Source organism: Schistocerca serialis, chromosome 3 (genome assembly GCF_023864345.2).
Source record: "Schistocerca serialis cubense isolate TAMUIC-IGC-003099 chromosome 3, iqSchSeri2.2, whole genome shotgun sequence".
In the NCBI taxonomy this organism is placed as follows: Eukaryota; Metazoa; Arthropoda; class Insecta; order Orthoptera; family Acrididae; genus Schistocerca; species Schistocerca serialis.
In genome coordinates, this window is record NC_064640.1 from 314,154,539 (window position 1) to 314,180,346 (window position 25,808).

The 25,808-nt window shown below is 39.0% G+C and overlaps 1 protein-coding gene across 1 annotated transcript in view; it reads right to left on the reverse strand.

Annotated features, from left to right (window-relative positions):
* The window catches only part of LOC126471599 (uncharacterized), a 133,588-nt gene that overhangs the window by 14,660 nt on the left and 93,120 nt on the right, over positions 1-25,808 (reverse strand). Inside the window, exons 6-8 of the mRNA XM_050099836.1 lie at positions 16,038-16,341; positions 15,748-15,801; positions 9,489-9,600 (exon numbers count right to left, since the gene is read on the reverse strand). Coding sequence (XP_049955793.1) covers positions 9,489-9,600; positions 15,748-15,801; positions 16,038-16,341 — 470 coding nt within the window. The remainder of the gene's footprint in view (positions 1-9,488; positions 9,601-15,747; positions 15,802-16,037; positions 16,342-25,808) is intronic.

Below are 25,808 nucleotides of genomic sequence, written 5' to 3' on the forward strand. Positions count from 1 at the left end.
TTTATGCTCTTTGATTGTTCTGTTCTTGTTAGCTTGCTAATGTTTTGCATTGTGACTTTTTGGCTGTATGTAATAAAAGTGATTCTTCTCATACTGATATGTAGATGCTAGTTTTCCTACGAACAGCCCTATCAAGAATTAAAGCAGTGGAACACTTCAGAGAAAGCTTGGATACTATCATGCCATATTGATAGAAAAAATTGAGTCTACCAGCTATAGATTAGAAGATGCTTGTGTTTGTAACAAGAGGGAGGAACAAAGGTTCATGTGAGAAAAAAAGACCTCTACATACCTTGATCCAGGTTGTGAGGGAAACTTACCAGCACACTAGAAATCCTGGGAAGAGATACATCATTAACCTTGACTTAGTGAGTCTACAGGGAGCAATAAGAGATCACAAGAATAATACAGAGTCAGTGTTCTCTTATGTAGAACTAAATTTTAAACTAGACAAGAGAATGCTAGCAGCTGCCTAAGCAGCCAGTGACAAACATTCCTTTGACAAGGAAAAGTTGACAAGGAAAAGTTAGGAGCTATACGGCACAAATTCATAAGAACTGCAGGCTATGTGCTACACAAGTTTTTCCAAGGAGCATAATGAGGAATGAGGAGGAACCTCTATAGTTTGATAACCATATTTAAAATCTACTAGAAAAGCAGGGAGAGCTGCATAGCAGATTTAAATGCAGCCAAATTCTGTACAACAAAGAAAACCTGAATAAAATCTAAACAAGTGTAAGGAGAGTTACGAGAGAAATTTTTGATGAATTGGGAAGCAAGATCTTATCTACAAAGTTGATAGAAACCCCAAAAAAATTTCCCTTTATATCAGCCAATGGATCAAAGCCATCTGCCCAAGTGCTGGTACATCAGAATGGCCTAGGTTGCTGCCATGCATATTGCCTTCTTGGAAGCTTTTAAAACAGTTCTACACTACCTTATAATAAACAAAATAGGAGATAAAATATTGTAATTGGTATGAAATTGCATTAAAGACTTCCAACTCATTATATCATTCTAAATGGGGGGACATTGTCACAAGCAAAATTAGCACCCAGCATACCTCAAGGTGGTGTGACAGGAGTGTTGCTGATCGAGATATATGCTGGGTATCCCAGGAGGAATGGCCAATATTCAGGGATATGACAGGAAAGATATTTGAAGCAATAAACTTCATACAGACATATGCCCTAACCCAAATGGTTTCCAAGATGGAACACATTTAATGTGCATTATTCTTTATTATCTGCATTATTCAATACATTGTCAAGTTTAAACATGTACAACATATAACAGTTAGCAAGCATTGCAACATGTGTTGCACAAAGTATCAATCAAAAAATTCATATTTTTCACACATACAGCTACAAGCATTATTATGCGTGTCACGTTACTGCTGTTGTATAGTTCACAATAATTGTTCAAATATCCCACCAGCTCTTGGAAGAACATGTGCTAGTTATTTGAATACCTTTGAGTATTTCTACACATTCTCTAATGAGGGCAGCAGTGTCCATGATGTGACCAAATAGTTAATCTCATGTATTTACCTTTTGTTTGTATGAAATGTGTTCAAGTTATACAGCCCTGAATTTATCCTGAGGAATGGCCACAGATAGAAACATGAAGTTTGTTTTAAAATACGTGTGAATACAAGGTGGAAATGGCAGCACTGTATGGCACAAAAATAACTCAAGTGGCAACAGCTAGAGTGCGGATTGTTTTTGTTACTTAAAATATGACATTTTCATTACAGGAACAGTGGGTAATTATTCATTTTCTCCATTTTTGTGGCATCACAGTGATTAAAATTCACCACCAACTGAGAGGGAGTTGTGGTGATGGCGTCATGGACATATCCTACTGTGTTCATGAGTGCGACATTTCAGAGAAGGCAGAATGTCATGTGACAACAAGCCAATACAAACTTGACCTCGCACCTGCCTGTCTGACAACATGATTGAACGAGTGGAGAAAGTTATTTTTGAGGATCGCCGAATGAGTGTGGAACACATCACCTCCAAAGTTAGCATTCCCATGGGATCTGTGCACACAGTCCTGCATGAAGACCTTAAAATGCAAAAAGTGTCCTCCAGGTTCATTTCATCAAATGTGATAGTGGATGAGATATGGATGCCATTTTCAAATCCCAAAACGAAGAACCAATCAGCTCAAAGGGAGCACAAACACCCACCACCACTAACAAAATTTTGGGTAAGTGTCAGTGCTGAAAAAATGATGGTGGCTATATTATTGGACAGCAATGGCATAATCCCCATTCATTGCATCCCAAAAGGTACTACAGTGACAGCTGCATTCAACCAAGATATTTTGAAGAACAAACACCTTCAAGCATTGCATGAAAAATGGGCAGGAAAGACTGTATGTGTACTCTTTCACCAAGCCAAATGCACCAATTCTACTGGTGGATGTTACACTTAGTTTCTTCATGACAATAACTCTGAAATGGCTAATCTAGTCCCTAGTGACTTTTGGCTGCTTTCAATGGTGAAAGACACTCTCTGTGGTCGGACATTGACTAGCATGTTGCTATCACATCAGCAGTTCTCCAGTGGTCAAATTAGACTGTTACAGAAGCATTTACTGTCGCCAATCAATCATCGCTGACATTGTGAAAAAGTGTATGGCTACAGGGAGATTACACTGAGAAGTGACAAGTTTCACAGTTTTCATGTGATTGGTTTGTGAGGAAAAAATTGTAGGTGTTATAACTTAAATGCACCTTGTACTCGTCAGATTTCATCCAATTCCATAAACAAAAATCTAATGAGATAAGGTGTGGTGATATTGGTGGCCAGCTAACTGTACTACCATGACTAATGCAGGGATTAGGATAAAGGCAGTTGAGACGTTCCCTCACATGTCTAGTATAATGTGGATGGGCTCCATCACGCTGCAGGCATTGCAGTCTGCATGGCCAAAGGAACATCCTGAGGGTGTTCAGCAAATGAATTTTCCAAAAAATGAAAGTAGTTCTGTCCTACCATTCACTCTTCTAAAATGAGTGGACCTATCAGCATGTTACCAATCATGCCACACCAAACACTGATAGAAAATTGAACTTGAAAATTGGTTTCCACTGTAGTATGTGAATTTTCCTTTCGACCAATGATGACTGTTACATGTGTTGCTGATTACAATCTGTGTAAACATGATTTTGCTGTATTCTGCTACTATTATGTGTGAGTGCAAGTTTGCCAAGTGTTGTGTTGCCACACGTGTTCTAAAATCAACTGCCAACTGTACAAGAATAGGCTGGCCACTAGAGTTTGCCTGTAGCAGGCAGGCACATGGCATGGTCTCAGCTGTGCTGTCTACCAGCAACTCATGTCTATGTACATGCAGAGCAGCCCTGACTCACTCTCACTATGTATTTTTAGTTTATACTGCTCACATTAGTTGCTCTGTGTATTGCTTATGTTGCAACTTCTGTATGATTCTTTTGTTTTGTTAAATGTGGAGTCATGGAGGCTTATTTCTGTTACTGTTCAGAGCTCTGTGCATGTGTTATTAGGATCAGTTTCATGTATTACTTGGTTACTACAGGTTTCATCAGTAAATAGTATTACTGGGAGCAACTAATGATTCTCATTTAACCAGTGACAAAATTCAAGTCATGTGGCATTGTCAGCAATATAAAGATTGTGAGTGCACTGAATGTGAAATGGATACATGTTTTCCATATGTAATGTTCACCATACACATGTTCATTGGACATCGGTATGTGCAGAAAGTCACCATCTGCTGGTAGTAGGACTTCACTCCACCATTTCACCAATGTGTTGCTGTTCCTGCACAAGCTGTTGAACAACACATTCAGAAGAAAAATTGGAACTTGGATAAATATCTGTTTCATGCAATGTGGTGACAACTTTGGAAGACACTATATGATCAGGAATTTGACATGTTGAAAAGTGCCAGTGGTATTCTTTGACCACTACCATCCCATCACAGAAGCTGGAAACATACATCATATCTGCATTTTCTTCTTTAGTGTAGATATATGGCATTTTAGTCAGCACATGTACACACACAGTTAACCAATGCTTCTCTCTGGTACACCCTCAATCCTTCAGACTACTTCACACACAACACACCATGGACAGCTGCATGTTCAGCAGGCCAGTGTAATGGGGGTTTCTCTCAAAGAGTTTGGTTGTGTAAGAAAAATATGTGCATGTCCTAGCTCAAAAACTGATGTACCATACATTAAATGTGTTCTGCCTAGGAAACCATTCGGAACAAGCATCTGTCCGTATGAAGTTTTTCTTGTGTCAAATGTGCCTTCCTGTCATTTCCCTGAATACTGACCATTCCTCATGGGACACCCTGCATAAATAATGTGGTAGATAATGACTTTAGCTCTATGAGGCTCTTGTGTACAGGGGGCTAAATAATTATGAAATTGTTGCAAAAGAAAGGAAGTTCTCTAATGAGGCTATTAGAGAGGAAGTCAGTTTTGGATGGTGTGCAAACAGAGGGAGCTCCAGTTAATGCCAACAGAGTCACATGCAGCAGAGTAAAGTAAAGAGAGTAGGCTCCTCCACATTTAAAGCATGATGTCAGTGAGAGGAATGATGTCCATATGCTAAAGTCATTCCAAACAGACACGTATTTCAGTTTTTCATTCAACTGAAGTATCTTGAAAACTAGTAAGTATACACAGTACAGGCACTGAGTCATCAAAAGGCTAACAAAAAAGAATGAGAAATTTGTCTGTTTTCGGATGAATCCTTTTTCAGACCTATAGTACACACACACACACACACACACACACACACACACACACACACACACACACACATGTATGAGCATGTGAGCTGGAGAGGATGAGGGGTGCAAGGTGATAGGGAGTCAGAGGATGGGTTTGTAAATGGTGGCTGATAGTTGGGAAGGAGAGGGAATAGGTGCGTAGGGCAGGAGTGCGGCACTTGTGAGTTTGTACTGGCCACAGACAAGAGGAGTTTTGCAAAGTGCACATGTTGCAGAAGTGGATTAGCAACAGTCTAAGAAATTGTTTTCAGAATGAATTTTCAGTCTGCAGTGGAGCATGTGATGATTTGAAGCTTCCAAATTTCAAATGACCATTCATTTCATTACAGAGTGAAAATTCATTCTGGAAACAATTTCCTAAGTTGTGACTAAGCTGCTTCTCTACAAGGACCCTTTCTTTCAGGTCCTGCAAGGTATGCAGGAGAACTTCTGTGAAATGGAGATGGTAAGAGAGAGATAAAGGAATAATTAAAGCTATGAGTGTGGGTTGTGAGGCATGCCTAGATAACTCAGTTGGTAGAACATTTTCCCACAAAAGTCAAAGTTTCCAGGTTAAAGTCCCAGTCTGAGCTTCCAAGGATGGCTACCATTCTTTCTACATTCTTACTACCATGGAATGATTTGAGATACTGAGTTTGAGCAGGGTAACGAATGCGTGTGTGGAGCTTTATCGTTAATGATACATATGTAGTGCACATGTCCCACCTGCACTGAAAAAGAGGGGCACCTTTATCACATGAGAAATTTGGTGAGGTTTCAGGGTCTCACTTCTGATAAAAGCTCTAATGGCTACCACATCTGACACTCCTAAATGCATATTCACTCAAAAAACTTAAAATTTCAAACTATCGCAGCCACAGGTTCTGGGAAATCAACAGAATGCACCCACACCAATTCTATAAGGCTTTTGTGTGGTCTAGGGCGAATTATGGCTGCCAGGTTTATGGCTTAGTAAGACCTTTATAAGCTCAAAGATACTGTCCACCATGAGGGGATACAACAAACCACGGGTGCCTACAGGACCAGCCATATTCCCAGACACCGTGCTAAGGCTGGTAACCCACAAATATCCATTCAATGGCAAATCCGCTTGAGCTGCCAGGCATACAGACTCATGGATGATCAGCAGTCACCATGGTACTGCCTTGTTGAGCAACACTGCCCATGGAACTGACTTTTACAACTAAACCAAGAGCAACAAATCTATATGCAATTTGTGTGAAGTTAGAACTCACAGCATTTGGTGTGGATGAAGTGTGATGCCTTCCCTGGGGATGGCGTCATCACCCACGCTGTATTATTTTACAGCTAACAGACTACAAGAGAGACAATGCTCCACATTACATTTTTACTTATTTTATTTCATAATTTATTTTCAAGGAGCATTGCAAATATACAGTGTGCCAGTTTACAACCTTAAGCAGGAGGAAAATGTGGTCTGTGCAGATGATATGTACTCAAACTAGAAAGTTCCTTATCTGCTCTGACAACATATAGTTCAGAGGTAATATTCTACTGATTCCAGAATATGGGGAAATCTGAGGGGGAAAAATTGGTAGATGCAGCAGCTGAGGAGGACTGCACAATACCTACAGTGTATCAATGCAAAGTCTCTCTACATGTGGACCTCATTGATGAGGAAACAAAACCTGCATCATTGGGAGGAGCAGTGGCCAGAGGTGAGGGATAGCACCACCAATGTGCAGTGCTTTTGATTTACCACTAACAGTATGATATATTTTAGTTGATTTATTTGCTGATAAAAGAGCAGCCCTGCTTCTTTCTATGGACTTGCTTTCTAATTTAGGTGATGACTGGATGAGTGTAGTAAGGATTTTTAAGTTTTGTGAAGTGACAGAACTATTCCCTAAAATATTAGGTTGTGGATTTTGATTTGAACATGAGTGGCTGAGTCTTCTTGATTTTTATATCAGTGGCCAGGCAGCTATGAGCATTTCCAAAAACATTTTAATCAGTTTCATTGTACTACTCCACTTCTTCAAATATGTTACCACTTTACTAATGCAGAATTTTTTAATATTGACACTGTGTGTCTGAATGAGTAGGTATGTAGGTGTGCGTGTGTGCGTGTGTGTGTGTGTGTGTGTGAGATCAAGCACATACGCATCCACAGATTTTAACATTTTTCAGAGATGTTGGTTTCTTCAATTCTTTTATTAGTGTTCAACCAGCCTCAGTTTTAAGGATCTTCTCTTATTATTGGATCTTTCAGTGAAAATTATTTCTTCATGTGTCTGCTAGTGTTGTTTTAATGAGCAGATCAGAGGGATTTGATTAGTTTCTTTTTAAACTCATCTCACAAAGGAAAATATTAGCCAGTACTATCAACCATGAAATTGAATGCCCTGAATCACCACCACCACAACCACCGCAACAACAACAACAACAACAACAGAGTCCAGCAACAACACACCTGTCCACATATGGAGACTGGTAGCAATATGTACTGAAGGTGTGTCCAATTTAATACACTTCATTTCCCAAAGGAGATTTGCCTGTCTACCTCTTGTTTCCAGTATGAAAACCTCAAAACAAACTCCATCTAAACAAGTCTTGATGGCCCAATGGTACCAGCTGACTGCCGTGTCATCCTCAGCCCACAGGTGTCACTGCAAATGGATATGGCGAGGTGTAAGGTCAGCACACCACTCTCCTGGCTATTGCCATTTTTTGTGGCAAGAACCACTACTTCTCAATCAAGTAGCCTTTCAACAGGCCTCACAAGGGCTGAGGGCACTCTGTTTCCAGTATGAGCCATCTCATAAATTAAAATTTCCAGCCTTTTGTCAAAATCAAGTGAAAAATGATATCCCACCAATATTACAGAAATTAGAGAAGCAATTGAAACTCTGAATAAAAACCATTTTAATGGGGAAGCTTTCATAACAGCTAAAATTGTGAAGTTGTCACACACAAAGATAATAAAAGGTCAGAAATGTGGAACACAAAAATGATTCCAAAAGATGGGAATTTCTGCATAAGAAATGTAACAAAAGTGATGAGAAGATTTCAATAACTTTGGAGGAATCTTACCTACCAATTGCCTAATAAGTATTTTCAAAATACTCTCAACCAACTATAGTTGTAAAATTTGTGGATGTCAAGAAGGCATTTGACTCTGTCAATTGGGAATCTGTAACATTGCAATCCAAAACTTTGGTATTAAATATAAATTGTCAAATATAATCTACGAAATGGCTACAGATATGGTTTCAAGAGTGAATTCTGTGGACGAAATTTCTAAGTCCTTAAAAATAAATACAAGTGCAAGACAAGATATTTTCCTGTATCCAGTCCTCTGTAACTGTGTACTAGAAAATAGATATTAAGAATTTGGGACTAAAAATTAATATAATATCAACTATTATCAATAAAACTGGAAAGAAAGAAAAAAATGCACTGAAGAAAACTGCATGGCAGGTGATTTTGTGGGACTATTTGAAAATGTACTGATGCAGAAATACAAGTCTCCTGGAACAGATAGGTAATAGATTAGATGTAAGAATCTCAGCAGAGAAAACAAAATTTTTCACTAACATAAAAAATATACCAAACATTTTTACAGGCAGACACTGGACAAATATAAAAGTTCTGCAGTTCAGGAAATTAGAATAATTAATTTAAAAAACAAAAGGTCCAGATGAATCTGCTCTAAATAAAAGAGTACTCAAAATGTAAAGTGCACATGGAATAACAAATAATATTTACAATAAAAGCGCATATCAAGGAATGAAAAAAAAAAAAAATTCATTACAACATTGCAGTGAATCCAGAATACCTATACCCAAGAGAATGCCAAGCACTGAATTACAAATTAGACAATCTAGAAATATTAGAGAAGAATCATGAGGATATTTTAAGTCCAATAACAAGTACATAAGCCTGGAAATTAGAAAGTGATGATGAAATATATAAAATACATAACAGAAAAAAGAAGGGGGAAGACCTAATATTTTTTTGAACATTTATACAGGATGAATGTCAACATGCCGACTAAACGTATATTTAGGTATCTCTGGGGAAAGAATGCAGCAACACACTGGATCCAAGAAGGTAAAAAAGATTTATAAATATGCAACATAAAAGCAAAGGAGCTGCAGAAAGAGATATTTCAGAAGGAAAGTATTCAACTCAGAATGATTCCAAAGTAGATGCAGTAAGGTATCAGGTGTGAATGAACAGAAGAGAGAGAAAAAGACATACTGAAAACATGAAAAAATATTAGATGAAAAGAACAAATGAGAAGGAAGTGGCCCTAGGTGGCCAAATCAGGAGAAAAAGTATATTAAAACACTATTAATCAATCTATACACAAATGGAAGCTTCTTTCTGACTTTCACATAAAATTTGGCTCAGTCTGCCTAATCACATACTGGGTTCCATAAGATTGGTCCCATTGTGAAATAAACTCCAAGATGCCCCAGTTAACTACTTGGTCATAAATCCAACAAAACAAAATAAATGTGGCCAATGACAACTTTGTTTACATAAAAGTTGTAATTAGGTTACACACTTTTTATACATCTTAATAATTTAATTAACACACCTTTACATTTCAGCAACGTTACTATCAATTATGTAATTGAGTGAGTATATGGTATAGAGGATTTTGCAGAAATTAAAACCACAAAACATTACAAATAAAATGAGAAATAAAGGTAACAAATATTTACCTGGTGACAGCTTTGTATACTGTACGTATTTCAGTACCTTGGCAAGCTGGCAGGCATTGACATCTTATCTTTTGTTTCTGATATTTTTTCCTGTTTTCTTTCCCATTAACACCTGATAATAGCATATAAATGTGAGCTGGGGTGACAACTTCAAGCATACAAAAAAGTAGTGAATGATTCAGAGAAATTACATCTGTGCTCAAGGGCATACCCAATAAAGAGTTGGGGTGAGTAGTCTTCCCCCCTCCCCCCCCCCCCCCCAAATCTGAAAAAAAATGCAAACAAAACAAACTTGAATTCTATCATACCACACTGACAGGCAACTCAATTCATTAACAGTCTGAGGAAAACCAGAAAACATAATGCATGCCGGTATTGTTTATAACCAACAGTACCCAGGTCTATTTTTCAAGAAATTTTGAAATTATTTCATCACTTGTCATTATTACCCTTGCAACTAAAATAGCAGATTTCTATAGATTCTAAAAGTTTCCAGCAGCATTGTACCCTCAATTCATTATGATTTTCCTGTGTTACCAGCCAAAGTGAAAAACTACCAGAAAATTGAATATAGAAAGTTTTGCATGTATCTACACAATATCTGTGTAACAGCAAAATAATATATGCAAATTTCATGCAAACCGTACTCCCTGGGTTAAGTACATTGTAGGTGGTACCAGCAGATACCCACTGTAAAGTGGTAGTGGAATTATTGGTGTTAATGATTAATAAACACAGGTTTCCAACAGTTCTGAGTACGAAATTGTAACTTTTCCTTCTATTTTCAATTTTCAGGCACAGAAGAAATTGGGAAATATTGTTAGGAGTGTAGCATTTCAAAATTCAATTCCTGTGTATGCCTTATGTGACAGGTATGGAGGGAGGGGATGGTGTTATACTAGCAGAATCACTTTTTATGGACAGTGACACACCAAATACTCATTAAAATGTTGTGCAAAATGGAACATTAATTTTTCATGTTTCAAGCCCCCAACACTTTTCTTAAATGAACCAGCTAGGAATTTAGGTAAATAATTCATAAAATGTTTTGTACATTGTAAAATATCATTTTCTTAACCAATCAACAACCTTACTAATCCTCATAGCATTTCCACTTTCAGTTTTTGCAGTCTCAAACTGCTTAGTCTGTATAAATGTCTCAAAATCTTAAAGTGACTTATTATATGAATCATATAGTGCCTAGCTATAATAAATCTTATGTACACATCAACATACTCTTAAGTCTTCAATATACCGATGCTTCCAAAATTAGATAACAAACATGTATAGTGATCTCATTAAACAGTTCAAACAATAAATTCTGCATTTACACTCTGTTATTAGTAAATAATTTTACTTAATTTGAAGGCAGCTTAAATAGTGACTACATACAGTTGGATCACAATTTGTTTTTAAATGTATTGACTTGCTATGGAGAATTGTTGACTCATTTACCTAGCTGAAGAATATAGTACTCAAACAAGGGCTGCAAGACAGAATTAGAATGATATTTTTCATCAGACTGATTTTCAATATTTTAGTATATTGGCCAGTCTGAAAGTAATGTCCAGATGTGCTTTTCTCATCTGTGCAGATTTAACTGTAACATTTTTTGCCATTATTCCTTTCTTATGATTATTAGTTACATCCATCTACTCACTATTAATATTTATTAATCTATCAACAAAGTTTCTAGCTTGAACTGGATAACATAATTTTTGTATTAGGCCATGTTCTTCTGTAAAGACAATAAAAATAATATAAACAGATGCCAAAGTTTCAAACAAGCCCCAATGAACCTTTTTGAGGCAATGAAACTCCTTCTGTCTGAGTGCGATTTGTCCCCCATTGCGTACAATATAAAATGTCATTTGATAACCAACACTAGTGTCCTCGGTGATCAGTGAACTGACCAGAGTTAATGGGCTTGGAGAAAAGGTGTTGTGTTAATTACTCAAGCAGATAATTGGTACGCAGTAATGGTAGCCTTTAACAAGGTGCAGGAAGACAGTAAGTGAAATTTAGGCCTCAGCTAAGGGTCCCAGAACTAATAGACAAGTGTCTCTTGTCAAAAATTCAGGTGAAATCAAAAATATGTGGGACACCAACAGTACATTAAATGAGCTGCTACCAAAGACCCATCACTGAAGAGATGGGCTCATCCATCTATTATACAATGAAACATTTAACTACTAGGTTATGCCACATGAATGGTTACATTAAGCATTTAACAAAATTTGTCCAAAGTATAGGAGAACAGCATATTCAACATATGGATCTAATCAGAAATTTTGACATAATATCTTTGTACACCAACGAGTGGGTAGGCAAGACAATTAATGTCTTGCAGGAGGTTACTACTGGCTGTTGGATGAACTCATCTGTGTTGTTAACATTTGTCAGCTGGTTGGACAAACATCATGACTGAGACCACAGTGTAATAATGACCTCTCTCAGATCTCTGGTGACAGTTGATGCCATTCTGGAAGCCTCTGAGCAAACATTGTTCAGTTGTTCAACATATCATCCCTGTTATTTGTTGAAATATCTTGATGAGCCAAAACATTATGAGAAACTGCTTAACAGCATGTTGGCCCAGTTTTGGAATGCAATATACCAGTGATTCAGTGTAGTATGGATTCAATTAGTCCTTTGTAGGTTTCTGGAGATATGTGACAGGCAATATCTATGCACATGTCATGCAATTCTTGTATATTATGGGCCAGTGGCTCATGGGTGTTACGTTGAGGCTCAATGGTGTCCAAATTGTGTTCCACTAGGTTCAGCTCAGGTGAGTTTGGTGGCAAAGACATCAAAGTGAGTTCATTATCATGCATCTCAAATCACTTTAGCATTATTATGGCCTTGAGACATGGTCAGTTATCCTGCTGGAAGATGCCATTGCTGTCAGGGAATACATCAAACTTGAAGGGATCCAGGTGGATTGCCATAATATTCACATAGTCAACAACTTTCATAGTGTCTGTAATTACTATCATAGGTAACATGGAAGCTCAGATGATTCCATACCACACTAAGGCCCTCACTGGCCTGCCTCTATGGCACAGTTCATGTCAAGCATCCATAAGCCTGTGTGATGGTGTATCCAGACATGACGTGGTAACAAGACATGACATGGCCACAAGAAATGTTATTAATCTGACTGCACAACACATTTCAATTGATCCAGGGTCCACTCTGGATGATCCAGTGTAAAATCACATGCAAGCAGTGTGGAAAAGTATATACTAATCACTCAGGCAGAACAGAATTTTCAGAACTTTAGTAACTGTTTCCTATTTAATATTATTATCATCTTAAGTTATATGTACATGAGAGAAGCTCTAGATTAAGGTAGAAATATGCAATCTTTGCCAATCATCTTTTAACAGAAAACAATTCATGTGATGTAGAATGTGAAGTTTTATATTTAGTTAAAAAAAAAAAAAAAAAAAAAAAAAAAAAAAAAAAAAAAAAAAAAAAAAAAAAAAGCGGAAAGGTTACCCTACTGGAAATCAATAAACATATGGCACAGAATTCTAGCTTAGTATGAAATGGTCATACGCAGTTTCCTTTTCCCCCTTTGTTAAATTACATTTCCTTTACAAATAAACTAAAACTAAACTTCTCCCACACAGGACATGAAGGCCCAAAGGTACTGGCTGGCCACCATGTCATCCTCAGCCCACAGGTGTCGCTAGATGTGCATACAGAGGGGCATGTGGTCAGCACACCACTCTCCCAGGCATATGTCAGATTCCAATACCAGAGCCACCACTTCTCAATCAAGTAGCTCCTCAGTTTGCCTCACAAGGGCTGAGTGCATCCCACTTGCCATCAGCACTTGACAGACTGGATGGTCATCCATCCAAGTGTTAGCCCAGCCTGACAGTGCTTAACGTCAGTGATCTGACGGGAACTGGTGTTACCACTGCCGCAAGGCAGGCTCCTTTACAAATACTAGATTAAAATTGTAAATTCAACTTATTTCTTATCGGCTGTTAAATGTATCTTCACATTAAAAAATTGTTTCCTCCTATTTCATTTAATGTAATTATTGCTATATGACAAAAAATATAATATATGTGGTGTCTGTTATTTTAGTCCTGCAGCCATTATGAATCAACCAAGGCACAAAGGAATTACTGACATCAGCTACTAGTGGACAATGATTTAACTCAATGAGGAAAGTTGAAAATTTGTGCTGGACTGTGATTCAAACCAAGGCACTGATCACCATGCAATCCAGACACAGTGGTCATCGCATCTGAGTGGACTACCCTAGCATGCCTCCTGTCAGAGCCAAATTCTCAACTCTCTGGCACAAATTTTTAACTTTCTCCATTGGTTTAAATCAGTGCCCCCTGGAAGCTAATGTCATTAATGCCTTTGTGTCTTGATTGAAAAAATATAATGTTTTCCTATGTAAATACTCAACGTCATTTTTGTATCTTCTGTACAAATACTATCTGTGTAAGTTGCACATCATTTTATCTGTGTCTGGGACATTCAGGTGTCACCTGACGGTGGTCTAAGAAGCTGAAAGTCAGTTAATGACCAAATAAATATAATTTTCAGAACCTTAGGAATTTCTTTCCCTTTTGGTTTTCACTGAAGGTGTTCTGAAATGTCTGTTTGCCATGAATAGTTAGATTCAAAATAATTTTCCTATTGAAACAAATTAGTCTCAAATGGTTTTTTTGTGTTATTTGTGGAACTGACAATAACTTATGACACATTTTATGTCCTTGCTGATGAAGGAATCATTCAAATAATATACCGCATATTACACTGCTGGCCATTAAAATTGCTACACCATGAAGATGATGTGCTACAAATGCAAAATTTAACCGACAGGAAGAAGATGCTGTGATATGCAAATGATTAGCTTCTCAGATCATTCACACAAGGTTGGCACCAGTGGCTACACCTACAATGTGCTGACCTGAGGACAGTTTCCCACTGATTTCTCTTACACAAACTGCAGTTTACTGGCGTTGCCTGGTGAAACGTTGTTGTGATGCCTCGTGTAAGGAGGAGAAATGCATACCATCACATTCCCAACTTTGATAGAGGTTGAATTGTAGCCTATCGCGATTGCGGTTTATCATATCGCAACATTGCTGCTCGCGTTGGTCGAGCTCCAATTACTGTTAGCAGAATATGAAATCGATGGGTTCAGGAGGGTAATATGGAATGCCGTGCTGGATCCCAATGGCCTCGTATCACTAGCAGTCGAGATGACAGGCATCTTATCCACATGGCTGTAACGAATCGTGCAGCCACGTCTCCATCTCTGAGTCAACATATGGGGACGTTTGCAAGACAACCACCATCTGCACGAACAGTTCGATGATGTTTGCAACAGCATGGCCTATCAGCTTGGAGACCATGGCTGCAGTTACCCTTGACACTGCACCACAGAAAGGAGTGCCTGCGATGGTGTACTCAATGACGATCCTGGGTGTATGGCAAAACGTCATTTTTTTGGATGAATCCAGGTTCTGTTTACAGCATCATGATGGTCGCATCCATGTTTGGTGACATCACGGTGAATGCACATTGGAAACATGTATTCATCATCGCCATACTGGCATATCACTCGGCATGATGGTATGGGGTGCCACTGGTTACATGTCTCAGTCACTTCTTGTTCGCATTGAGGGCACTTTGAACAGTGGACGTTACATTTCAAATGTGTTATGACCTGTGGCTCTACCCTTCATTCGATCCCGGTGAAACCCTACATTTCAGCAGGATAATGCACGACTGCATGTTGCAGGTCCTGTACGGGCCTTTCTGAATACAGAAAATGTTCGACTGCTGCACTGGACAGCACATTCTCCAGATCTCTCACCAATTGAAAACATCTGGTCAATGGCTCGTCACAATACGCCAGTCACTACTCTTGATGAACTGTGGTATCGTGTTGAAGCTGCATGGGCAGCTGTACCTGTACACGCCATCAAAGCTCTGTTTCACTCAATGCCCAGGCGTATCAAGGCCATTATTACGGCCAGAGCTGGTTGTTCTGTGTACTGATTTCTCAAGATCTATGCACCCAAATTGCGTGAAAATGTAATCACATGTCAGTTGTAGTATAATATATTTGTCCAATGAATACCTGTTTATCATCTGCATTTCTTCTTGGTGTAGCAATTTTAATGGCCAGTATTGTAGTTTCCACAGTGATATTATAAATGTAACTACTTATGATACACTGAATACTAGTAAGTTCAGATATGATGATGTTACTTACCAAAGTAAGTATCTAAACAATGAAGACCTTCAAAATTGCATTCTTTGACTTTCCCTGTAAAAAATTAAATATGTTTCTCTAGGGTGAATGTATCAAACGTTTTGTTCAGTTATAATTTCTTATGTGTAGAGATCACTTAACATTTTACAAGCAGAACAGGAATAAGGTAATTTTTCACATTGCATAAATATCTTGAGCAGATAAGAAAATAACATCAGCAGGCATAATATGACATGTCTCACATTTTCTGTTAGAGCAGATGTTTTGTCATTTTCTGAGCTAATACTTACTATTTGGAGATAGCAGATGGTGAGAGCAATTGCAGAACCACATTTGATTTTTAACTTCACATGAAGCTAAACATGATGAGAGACTGTATTCTCTGTAGTATCTGAGATCAATTTCTCGTGGCAATGTACATCCCCTCTGATTTCTTTTTAGTTCCCATGCAGACTGATGAATATCTATGTTACGAAACTTATATATGACTTGTAATTTGTGACCCATGGTAACACTTCCTTCAATATTTTGTGTACGTTTTGAGTTTGCTAATGGCTTTGAGAAGTCAATGTCATAAGGATCATGAAGATGTAGCTGCAAGAGTAATGTCTCTATTACACAATTAGAAAAGGTCCCAAATGCAAATGCTAATTGTTTATTTCACACATTATGATGCAAGTAAAATAATAAGGCAAGTGTCTTGAACTTTTGAATTGACATTCAAATTGTTAAACTGAAATAACTTTCTTTTTGTGGTTAAAACTCTTTTTATTTATCATGTTAGAAAATGTCACACCATTGAAGTGAAACTACAACTGGCTTATACAGTCATTCACATACATATGTATACAAAGGAAGGGCGAGAGCTAATGGAAATCTGCAAAAATTTTGCTGAGGAGGGTGGGTGGAGGTGGAGCAAGATTCTAAAAGTAGCAGTTTTTATATAGCTGATTTGGAGAGTTCAAAACCTGTTGTGTTCCAAGAACTAAATTTGACAAGAAGTACAACAAACTTACTGCATCTCAAACAATTGATATTGGTTTGGTATTTGTAAGATATTACTTTGATACCTAAACAGTAACCACACTCTAATAGAATATATGAAGAACATCATGTGTTATTAATATGAATATGGATGTCACATTTTTATCGAAAAATCTGAAATTACTTCCTTTACATGATCAAGCCCATGGTACACATGAATTATGAAATAAAACTAAAAAAATATTTTCAAAAATATTTATTCAGTTTCCCATAAAAATCTGAAACAGAAAAAAGTCACAATGAGTAATAAAATCTTATTGGATATCAACAAAAATTTCCAACAAAAGATACTCCTCAAAATTGAATAACAGAGAAGAAACCTTAAAAAAGACTTAACATTGACATTACATACAACACTTTGCTTACGAAGCTTCACACTTGGCCATATTACTGTATTTATTGTATTATTTTGATACTATTTTTTTTTCCTTTGTGGAGATTGGGAATGGATTATGGGCACATATACTGCTGTCATATTTATGTTGTGCTGGGAATCTGCACATCAGGATGATGTATCAGTCCCCATCTGCAACTTGATAAAAGCATTATGAGGAATTGCCAGAGGAAAGGTTGAGGGCACTATTTTGGCACTGTTCTGAAAAGGTTCACATCACTTTGACTGCAGAAAAACCCTATAACCACTGCTGCAGCAAGGAATAAATATAATTTCTTATGAACAGTTTGAAAACCAAAAAAATCCAATATCTATAGTGATTATTAAACTCACAGAAATTAATGCCATGCTTGGCAATGTGAAATATGCAGTTTAATAGAGTTACAGACAATTGTTCCTGGTAATTACTGGGAATTCTGCAATGAATAGAAAGTCTGTACAACAGATTTCAGGGAGGGGCAAGTGAACCCTCTTACACTTGCTTATGGACACCTACTGGAGGGCCACTGATCTAAGGAAATATTGCAGTTTGTTACAGATGTGAGAACAGCAGCTCTGTTAGACTATGCACAGAGTTAGCCTGTAAATATTAAAAGAAGTTGTTGTAACAGAGTATTGAGGCTGAAAATAGTGAAAATGAAAAGGACTTTAAAGTAATAGGAGATGTAACAAGTAAAATGTGTGAGCATATAATTTCACCAGGTGCAGTAGTGCCTCAAAATCATGTAGACTTCTAATGTCTTTCTCAATATCAGTTAACTACTGAAATAAGATTGCTGAATGTGGACGGACAAAACTCAACACTCAGTTGCTGTATATCAGATGTGGAGAAATGAAAAGTTGTGACTTAAATTATAACAGGGTACAAATACTTAAACCTCAATAATATTAGTTCTTGTAGTGGTTGGCAGGAGAACACACATATGAAAAGTATTAAAGTTTGCAAGCTTTCAAAGCCAGTGGTTCCTTCTTCTGGCAGAAGGGTTGAAGGGAAAGGAAAAGGGGAAGGAAAAGCAATGGTGAGGTTAAAGAAAAGGTGTAGTTTCTTCTCATTCCATATATTAACTCTTCCCTGACCCACAGTTCTTGATGAATTTTCCAAACTCTACACCTTATCCTAAACCTCACCAGTCCTTTTCCTTCACAACTCTTTCTTTCCATTCAACACTTCTGCCAGAAGAAGGAGCCACTGGCTCGGAGAGCTTGCAAACTTTAATAGTACCTTTTATTTTTGTGTTCTCCTGCCACTGCTTAGTGAATAGACTTTTTTATGTATCCAATTACATTACATTTTAAAAAATTGATTATTTTCACAGAAAGTAGTGAGGCATTGAACTATAAAAGTCTTAGACTGCTTCCCAAATGTCATGAAAAATGTAATAGACAATTAAATTAACTTCAAACATGAAATGAAATAATATTTGCTTGAGAACTCATTCTACTCCACAAATGTGTCTGAATGTGTAATCACACACACACACACACACACACACACAGACAGACACACACACACACACACAAAAGCCAGTCCTAAGCCTGGTTGAAAAAGAAGGAGGGGGAGGAGGAACACCTTGTTAGAAAACCTTGGTTCACCTGGCCCAGGTGATAGTACATTGTGAGGGGCACTCAGCAGGGATACAGCGAAGACCTCAATGGCGGTGAAGGCAGAGATGAAGATCATCTGTACAGTGGAACTGGCAGAAGAGGCAGCCCAAATCCACTAGTGTCTGTTCTGGAATCCAGCAGGTAGCGGTCAGCGTCTGTTCACCTAGTTGCTGCCACTGCTCGATGTTCTTCTTGAACTCAACAATCAAATCATAAACATGTGACCTTATTAGAAGATCATCACAAAACAAGTTTAAACTTCAATAAGCCTGATGGAACAAAAGGAAAGAAATCCACTGCCCCAGGCATCAGTCTCTGGACTGAATTTTCGTGGTCATTGGATTCTGGGGGACCAGGCACATCATGCACAGAAGAGCCAGAGCTTCTCAAAATCTCTAAGACCAAAACAGAAAAACTTCATAGGAACTCTCAACATAAACACACTCTCCAAAGTAGGTAAACTCAAACAACTCACAAATACTATGGAAAAATTCCACATAAAAATCCTTGCAATTCAAGAAACACGATTTACTGACAAAAATCATTTTGATTTAGGAAACTTCAGAATCTACAAAGGAAAACCTGCAGTCCAGACAAACAAGAGACCCAAAACTGCAAAGTTTGGGCTACCAAAGATCCTAACTTTTGTGGAAACCCCACTGTATGATGAGAAAGTCACAGTGTGGCGTGGATTTACCACATCAGTCGTGATCAACCCTTTTTCTTTGAAGAAATGTGGGTGTTTTACAAACATTCAGCATATCAGGTGAGAGGTACGTCGGTGTGTTACAGAATCGCATCATCCCTAGCCTGACTGCCAACCACCTACTGGAAGATACGACTTAAACGCAAGATGGCGCTCCACCCCACATTGCTACATGAGTGAAAGGTCTCTTGCACACCTTTTGGTGAGGAACATGTGCTGAGCCGCCATTTTCATCATGCTTGGCCTCCTAGGTCCCCAGATCTCAATCTGTGTGATTATTGGTTGTGGGGTTACCTGAATTCGCAAGTCTAAAGTGATCGTCCGACCTCATTTGGGATGCTAAATGACAACATCCCATGGCAGTTTCTCACCATACCTACTGATGTGCTGTACAGCGCTCTCCACAACATTGTCCCTCAACTACAGGTATTGTTGGAGCCTCTAATATAAAGAAAATTGTCTTCACTAAAAATCAGTTGTTATGCTAATTATTGTTTTGTATCATATGAAGTGCTATCTGTTGACCATTTAGGGCAGTGTTTTGGTTTCAATAGAACCCCATGTCATTTCAAGCATGTGTGTCAATTTTTACCTCTCTACCTGCGTTATTCTGTGAAGTACTGAATTTTCAAATGTTAATGGACTTTCGGGTCACCCTGCGTATTTGGTGCAAAATACTCTAAGGCTCATCAGGCTCAAACTGATACTTTCCTGCTACCCACACTGCAGAACTGATTTGAAGTTGGTCATTTGAGTTCCAACATGACAAAAATTTTGTTCACAAAGTGAGAATTGTAGCTGTTTTGACTGAAGATGATGTGGAAAATTTACCAAATGGCTAGCCCATAGCTCTAATCAAAATTCAAATAAACATGGAATGAATTACTGTTCTGGTTTACCTGCTGACTGGCAACCAAGCTACGTTTCTATGAAATAATTTTAGAATTACTATTAAAAAAAACAGTCGCTGTATTTCCTGAGGTATGTAGCCGTACTGTATGAGTTAATGTAATGGTGATGGAGTAATTTTGGGTAAACTATTCTGCAGGTAAATTGCCACCCCCTCCGGATCACCAGACAATGACTCATTTGAAAATAAAATCATATGGAAAAATTAGTCTTGTAAAGATGGTAGAGGGAATGTTAGGTCCCTTAATACGGTATGTAGGGTAGAGAATTTAGAAAAAAAAAAAAAAAAAAATAGAGAGGTTGAAGTTACACAAACTGAGAATTAGTCAAGTCAGGTGGTAGGATTGAAAACAAAATGAAATAAGTCTAATGAATGAGTATGTCTAATAATTAATATTAAAATAACGATGTAGGTTAGCTGCTGTGTACAACATAATGAGTTCATCATCACAACCTAGACGTATACAAAGCCAACAGCTACCACAGTAGAACTTGTTTATATGCTTACTCGAGCCACAGATGAAAAAGAAACTGAAGGAATGTATGATGAGACAAAAGAAATTATTAGGATTATTAATGAAAACGAAAATTTTATGGTGACTGCAGAGTGGAATCCGACAGTAGGCTAATAAAAAAAGTTTTATCAGAGTTTCAAAGGTAATATTAGGCAACGATTGACTGAAGCAGAGGAAGTGAACAGGACAACAACAAAATAGTAACGGGTAACTTTATGATTGGCGTTGTGAAGGCAGCAGAAGAAGAATTAGGCTAAGAGGCAAGACATAGTAGATATCCTTGGACAACTCATAACATATTGATCATAATTGGTGAAGGGAGGAACTCCAGCATGGTTTAAAATCTTTGCACCAAACGTCTAGGGGTGTTATATCACGCCACGAGGAACTACTTTTATGGGAGAGAAAATATTCGCTGACGCATTGGTTATGCCCTTGAGAGGCGGCAGGGCATAGGCAATCTGCCGCATGCGCAAGAAATATCTGTTTCCTATAATTCTGTCATTTGCTTCGTGTGAAAAGCGCTGGGTCAAGCAAAATTGAAGTTCCTGATTCGCTTCTAAAATACCTCTCTCCGCAATTGTTCTTATGGTTTTCTTCTTGAAAATCACTCTTCAGTTTGCCTGGGTAGGTTATTACACAGCACATGTGGTTAGATCTTCTAGTTCAGTTAAATCTCGTCGTCCCAATTCCCGCGAACATTAAAGGATGCCTGTGGCGACAGGAAGCGTCAGTGAACATTTTATCTCTCACAAAAGTTGTTCCCTATGAAGTGGTTTATAGCCCCCTAGATGTTTGATGCGATGACTTTGAAACACCCCGTACAAAAAGCAGCAATTCTGGCTGGCAAAGGGGAATATAGACAACAAAAATTGAGATAAACGGAAAGTGGAAAATGGCTAAGCAATAAAGGCTAAAGGACAAATGCATGACTGTGAGAAAGTTAGGAAAATTATGGCATTTTTCGAAGAAAATTGAAACAGCTGTATCAGTATCAAGGGCTCAGATGTCAAACCAGTGCTAAGGAAAGCCTGAAAAATTAAAATAATATGTAGAAGAACTTTTAGAAATCTACAACTGAAACAAGCTAGCAGACAATATTCTGGAAAGGGAAAAGGAAGTTGATGAAGAGGAAATACAACAATGCAAGACATTCCCTAAAATTTCTTGCGATGCTGGGAAGAATAAGCCATGACAAAGCTATTTCACTTGAAATTCAAGATATATGAAACAGGTGAAATGCCTTCAGACGTGAAGAAGAAAGTAATAGTCCCAATTACAGAGACGTCGGCAGATGCTAACAGGGTGAATTTTACCGAATCATCAGTATATTAAATCTTGGTTTCAAAACACTGACACGAATTATTTACGAAGTAGTGAAGAAAACCGGCAGTAGCCGATTGCGGGGAACGTCTGTTCGAGTTCCAGAGAAATACAGGAATACATAGAGCAATTCTGAACCTACGACTTATGCTGCAAAACAGACTGAAGAAATGCAAACCTACGCCGGCCACTGTAGCCGAGCGATTCTAGGCGCTTCAGGCCGGAACCACTCTGCCACTACGGTCGCAGGTTCGAATCCTGCCTCAGGCATGGAGTTGTGTGTTGTCCTTAGGTTAGTTAGGTTTAAGTAGTTGTAAGTCTAGGGGACTGATGACCTCAGATGTGAAGTCCCATAGTGCTTAGAGCCATTTGAACCATTTGCAAACCTACATTTATAGGTACAAAGGAATTAAAGACATTAGCTTCCAGCGGGCAGCAGGGTAAGTGAAGTAAGTTGAAAATTCGTGATGGACTGGGATTCGAACATGGGTCTGCTGCTCAGTTGGCAGAAGCGCTGACTACTATGTCATGTGGACACAGCTATCATCGTTACTGCATGGACTACCCTAGTACACTTCCCATCAGACCCAAATCGTCATATTATCCACACACTACTGAGGTAGTGTCCCTTGCCCATTATCCTCATTACTTGCTTCTTTTCGCCTATTCCCTTAGGATACGATATTGCAACGCCTGTGTTATTCTGATTATGATGCAAAGATCCTCTGGACATGCATGCATGTCCAAAGAAAGAGGCACTGCAGCAACCACAGCCGTTAGTAAACACATCAAATGAATTCCCAATTGCGAATAATGACTACCATCAGTTGTAGAATGGAATGAGGGCAACGAAAATTTGTGCCGGACCGCGACTCGAATGCGGATTCCCACTTATCGCCAGCGGTCGCCTTATGTGGCTACCTGTGCACGTATCAGGGTCACACCCAAACTTCCATATGGTGTCAACCACGTGTCTACGACCGGTACTCATACATCAATTATGTATATTCTTGTACATGCACCCATGTCCAAAGGAACTTTGCATCGTAACCAGAATAATAAAGGCACTGCTATAGCGTATTTATCTACCGATACTGGGCAAGCGACTATGGAAGTTTGGGTCTGGCCCTGAGTCATGCACACATAGCCACATGATAAGGCAACCGCTTGCGATAAGCGGGAAATCTGGGTTCGAATCCCAGTCCAGCACAAATTTTAATTGCTGTCATTCCATTTTACAGCAGATGGTAGTCATTATTGGCAATTGAGACTTCATTTGATGTATTCCCGAAAGAGTTCGAGCTTGGTGTGCATCTCCATTGAAGGGATCATTGGCTGTCCTCGCCTTATGTTTATAGCATTTGCAGATTAGAGGAAGCTTTCACCATGTTTACTGAAACGCACTCTTCGAAAATTTGAAGGTAGCAGGAATAAAATATAGGGAGTGAAAAGTTATCTATAAGTTATTCAGACACCAGACTACTAGTCGAAAAGATATTAACCGAAGAGAGTAGTTGAACAGGAAGTTAGACAGGGTTGTAATGATATTCAGACTGTACAATGAACAAGCAGTAAAGGAAACAAAGGAGAAAATTCGAAAGGTAACTAAAGTTTATGGAAAATAATAAAGCCATGGAGTTGTAGCGTCATGAATAAGTACAGGCGTGAATGTGGGGAATTATTGTAAATCCCGAGCAGCTATGGCTGGAAGGCAGTAGTTGAGGGACTGATTGGCACATCGGCTGTCAGGTGTGGATGATATTGATATTTTGCAAACCATTCGGCGATGCAGGTTTATGACATCACTTGAAGGCTGGAAGTCATACCCGGTGGACACTGTATACAAATGTGAAGTAATCAGGCCAGCACAGGGTACCAACATGCTGTGAAGAACCTGAACTTGGCAGTTAAAAAAGCACCTAGTGACCTGTGTGTAGGGGCCGTAGTGGGCTGAGGAAAGCTCTCATTATTATTATCAAAGAACACTCCACTTGTCCCTCCAGAAGAATTACATCAGAGGCATAGGGAAAAAGACATAAACAAGCGAGCCCGGAGGCACAAATCGGGCAATTGTGTCGCCATTATGTCTGAATATAGTACCGGAGAGAATGACGATTGTTTAAGTTGTAGGCCAATCACGACAAACTTCTGGTGATGGCCAACTGGCCCACTGGAGCTACCTCCAACTTCCGCTATGCAAACGCGTCATTGCTGCAACGTGGTGCGTCGCACCTTGGAGCTACACCGGCTCGAGGAGCGAGAGGGCTGCCAGTCTCTGATCTGTGGGTGTCATCGTCTGGTGGACTGCAAGCTGCTGTCCGCAGCGGCGGGGCTGGTACGCAAACTCGTGGCCTCCCGGGTGCAGAGCTGTATGCGGGCACTGAACACGCTGCCCTGGGGGGATGACCGAAGCTGCTAAGGCTCATTACAATGATGGCGGCTGGCTGCTTTCCTCACGCTTGAGGGAGAAGTCAGCCATGTTCCGGGCCGTGGGCACAGTTAACATATGCGGTGGCCACTTAGCTGAGGTGCGAGTGGGATCTCTACATCTGCAAGGCTGGGCAACCGGAAGTTTATGCTGCAGATTCCTCCATTCACGTTGGTGCTGATCCATGCACGTTACGTGGCGCCATCGACGAGTTCAGCGCAAGGCCGGTGTGTATCTTCGAAGTAATAAAGTCAATAGTATTGGAGCAAGGGGGGCATCAGCGCACTCTGCATTGTTGCCAGATGTCCCAAAGATTGTGGTGATGACGTCATCTTAGACGGCAGCAAGTAGACTTCGCAACAGCGCATGACATCATCCAAGATGGCTGCTATGACGTCATTCAAAATGGTTGATTTTGGTGGGAAGTTTGAATTTTGGCGCGAAAGAGCCATGCCCCCCCTACCCTCCTCAAGAAAAATGCCACGAAGTTAAAATTCCAACAGGATAACGCATCACACCACAGTTATCTATACTAACCTAAGAAAATCGCGGGAAGATAGGACAATTGGGCTACTTCTACTAACCTAAGTCACCCGACCGCCACCTCTTCCTAGGAACTGGCGCCAAGTTTGAATTTTGGCAGTAAAGAAAGGTCACTTGGGGTTTCGTTACCAACCTAAGAAAATTGCAGGAAAGAAAGGACACTCGGACTAACCTCAGTCACCTGACCGCCACCTCTTCCTAGGGATTCATGGGAAATGGAATCAGCCTACACGGGGCTGCGGGAGAGAGGAAGGATCGTACTTTATTTATTTTGGAACAATTTATTTAGGGATGGAGTATATTTATCACAGGGATACAGAACACACGCTCTGATATGTCACACAGCATACAGACCTACAAACTATTCCCAAATAACTCATGTATAATGCTCTACACACGTGCCTACTAATTGTAAACTGTCAAAATAACGCACTGCACAGCCTACAGACATGCAAACCACCCGTAAATAATGCAATACATTTACATGCAGAGAGCCACACAACTCCTAAATTGTCAAAATAATAATTCATCTAAAAGACTCTGCAAACATGCATGCTAATTGTCAACAATCGAAATCATGCACCAGTCTTTATT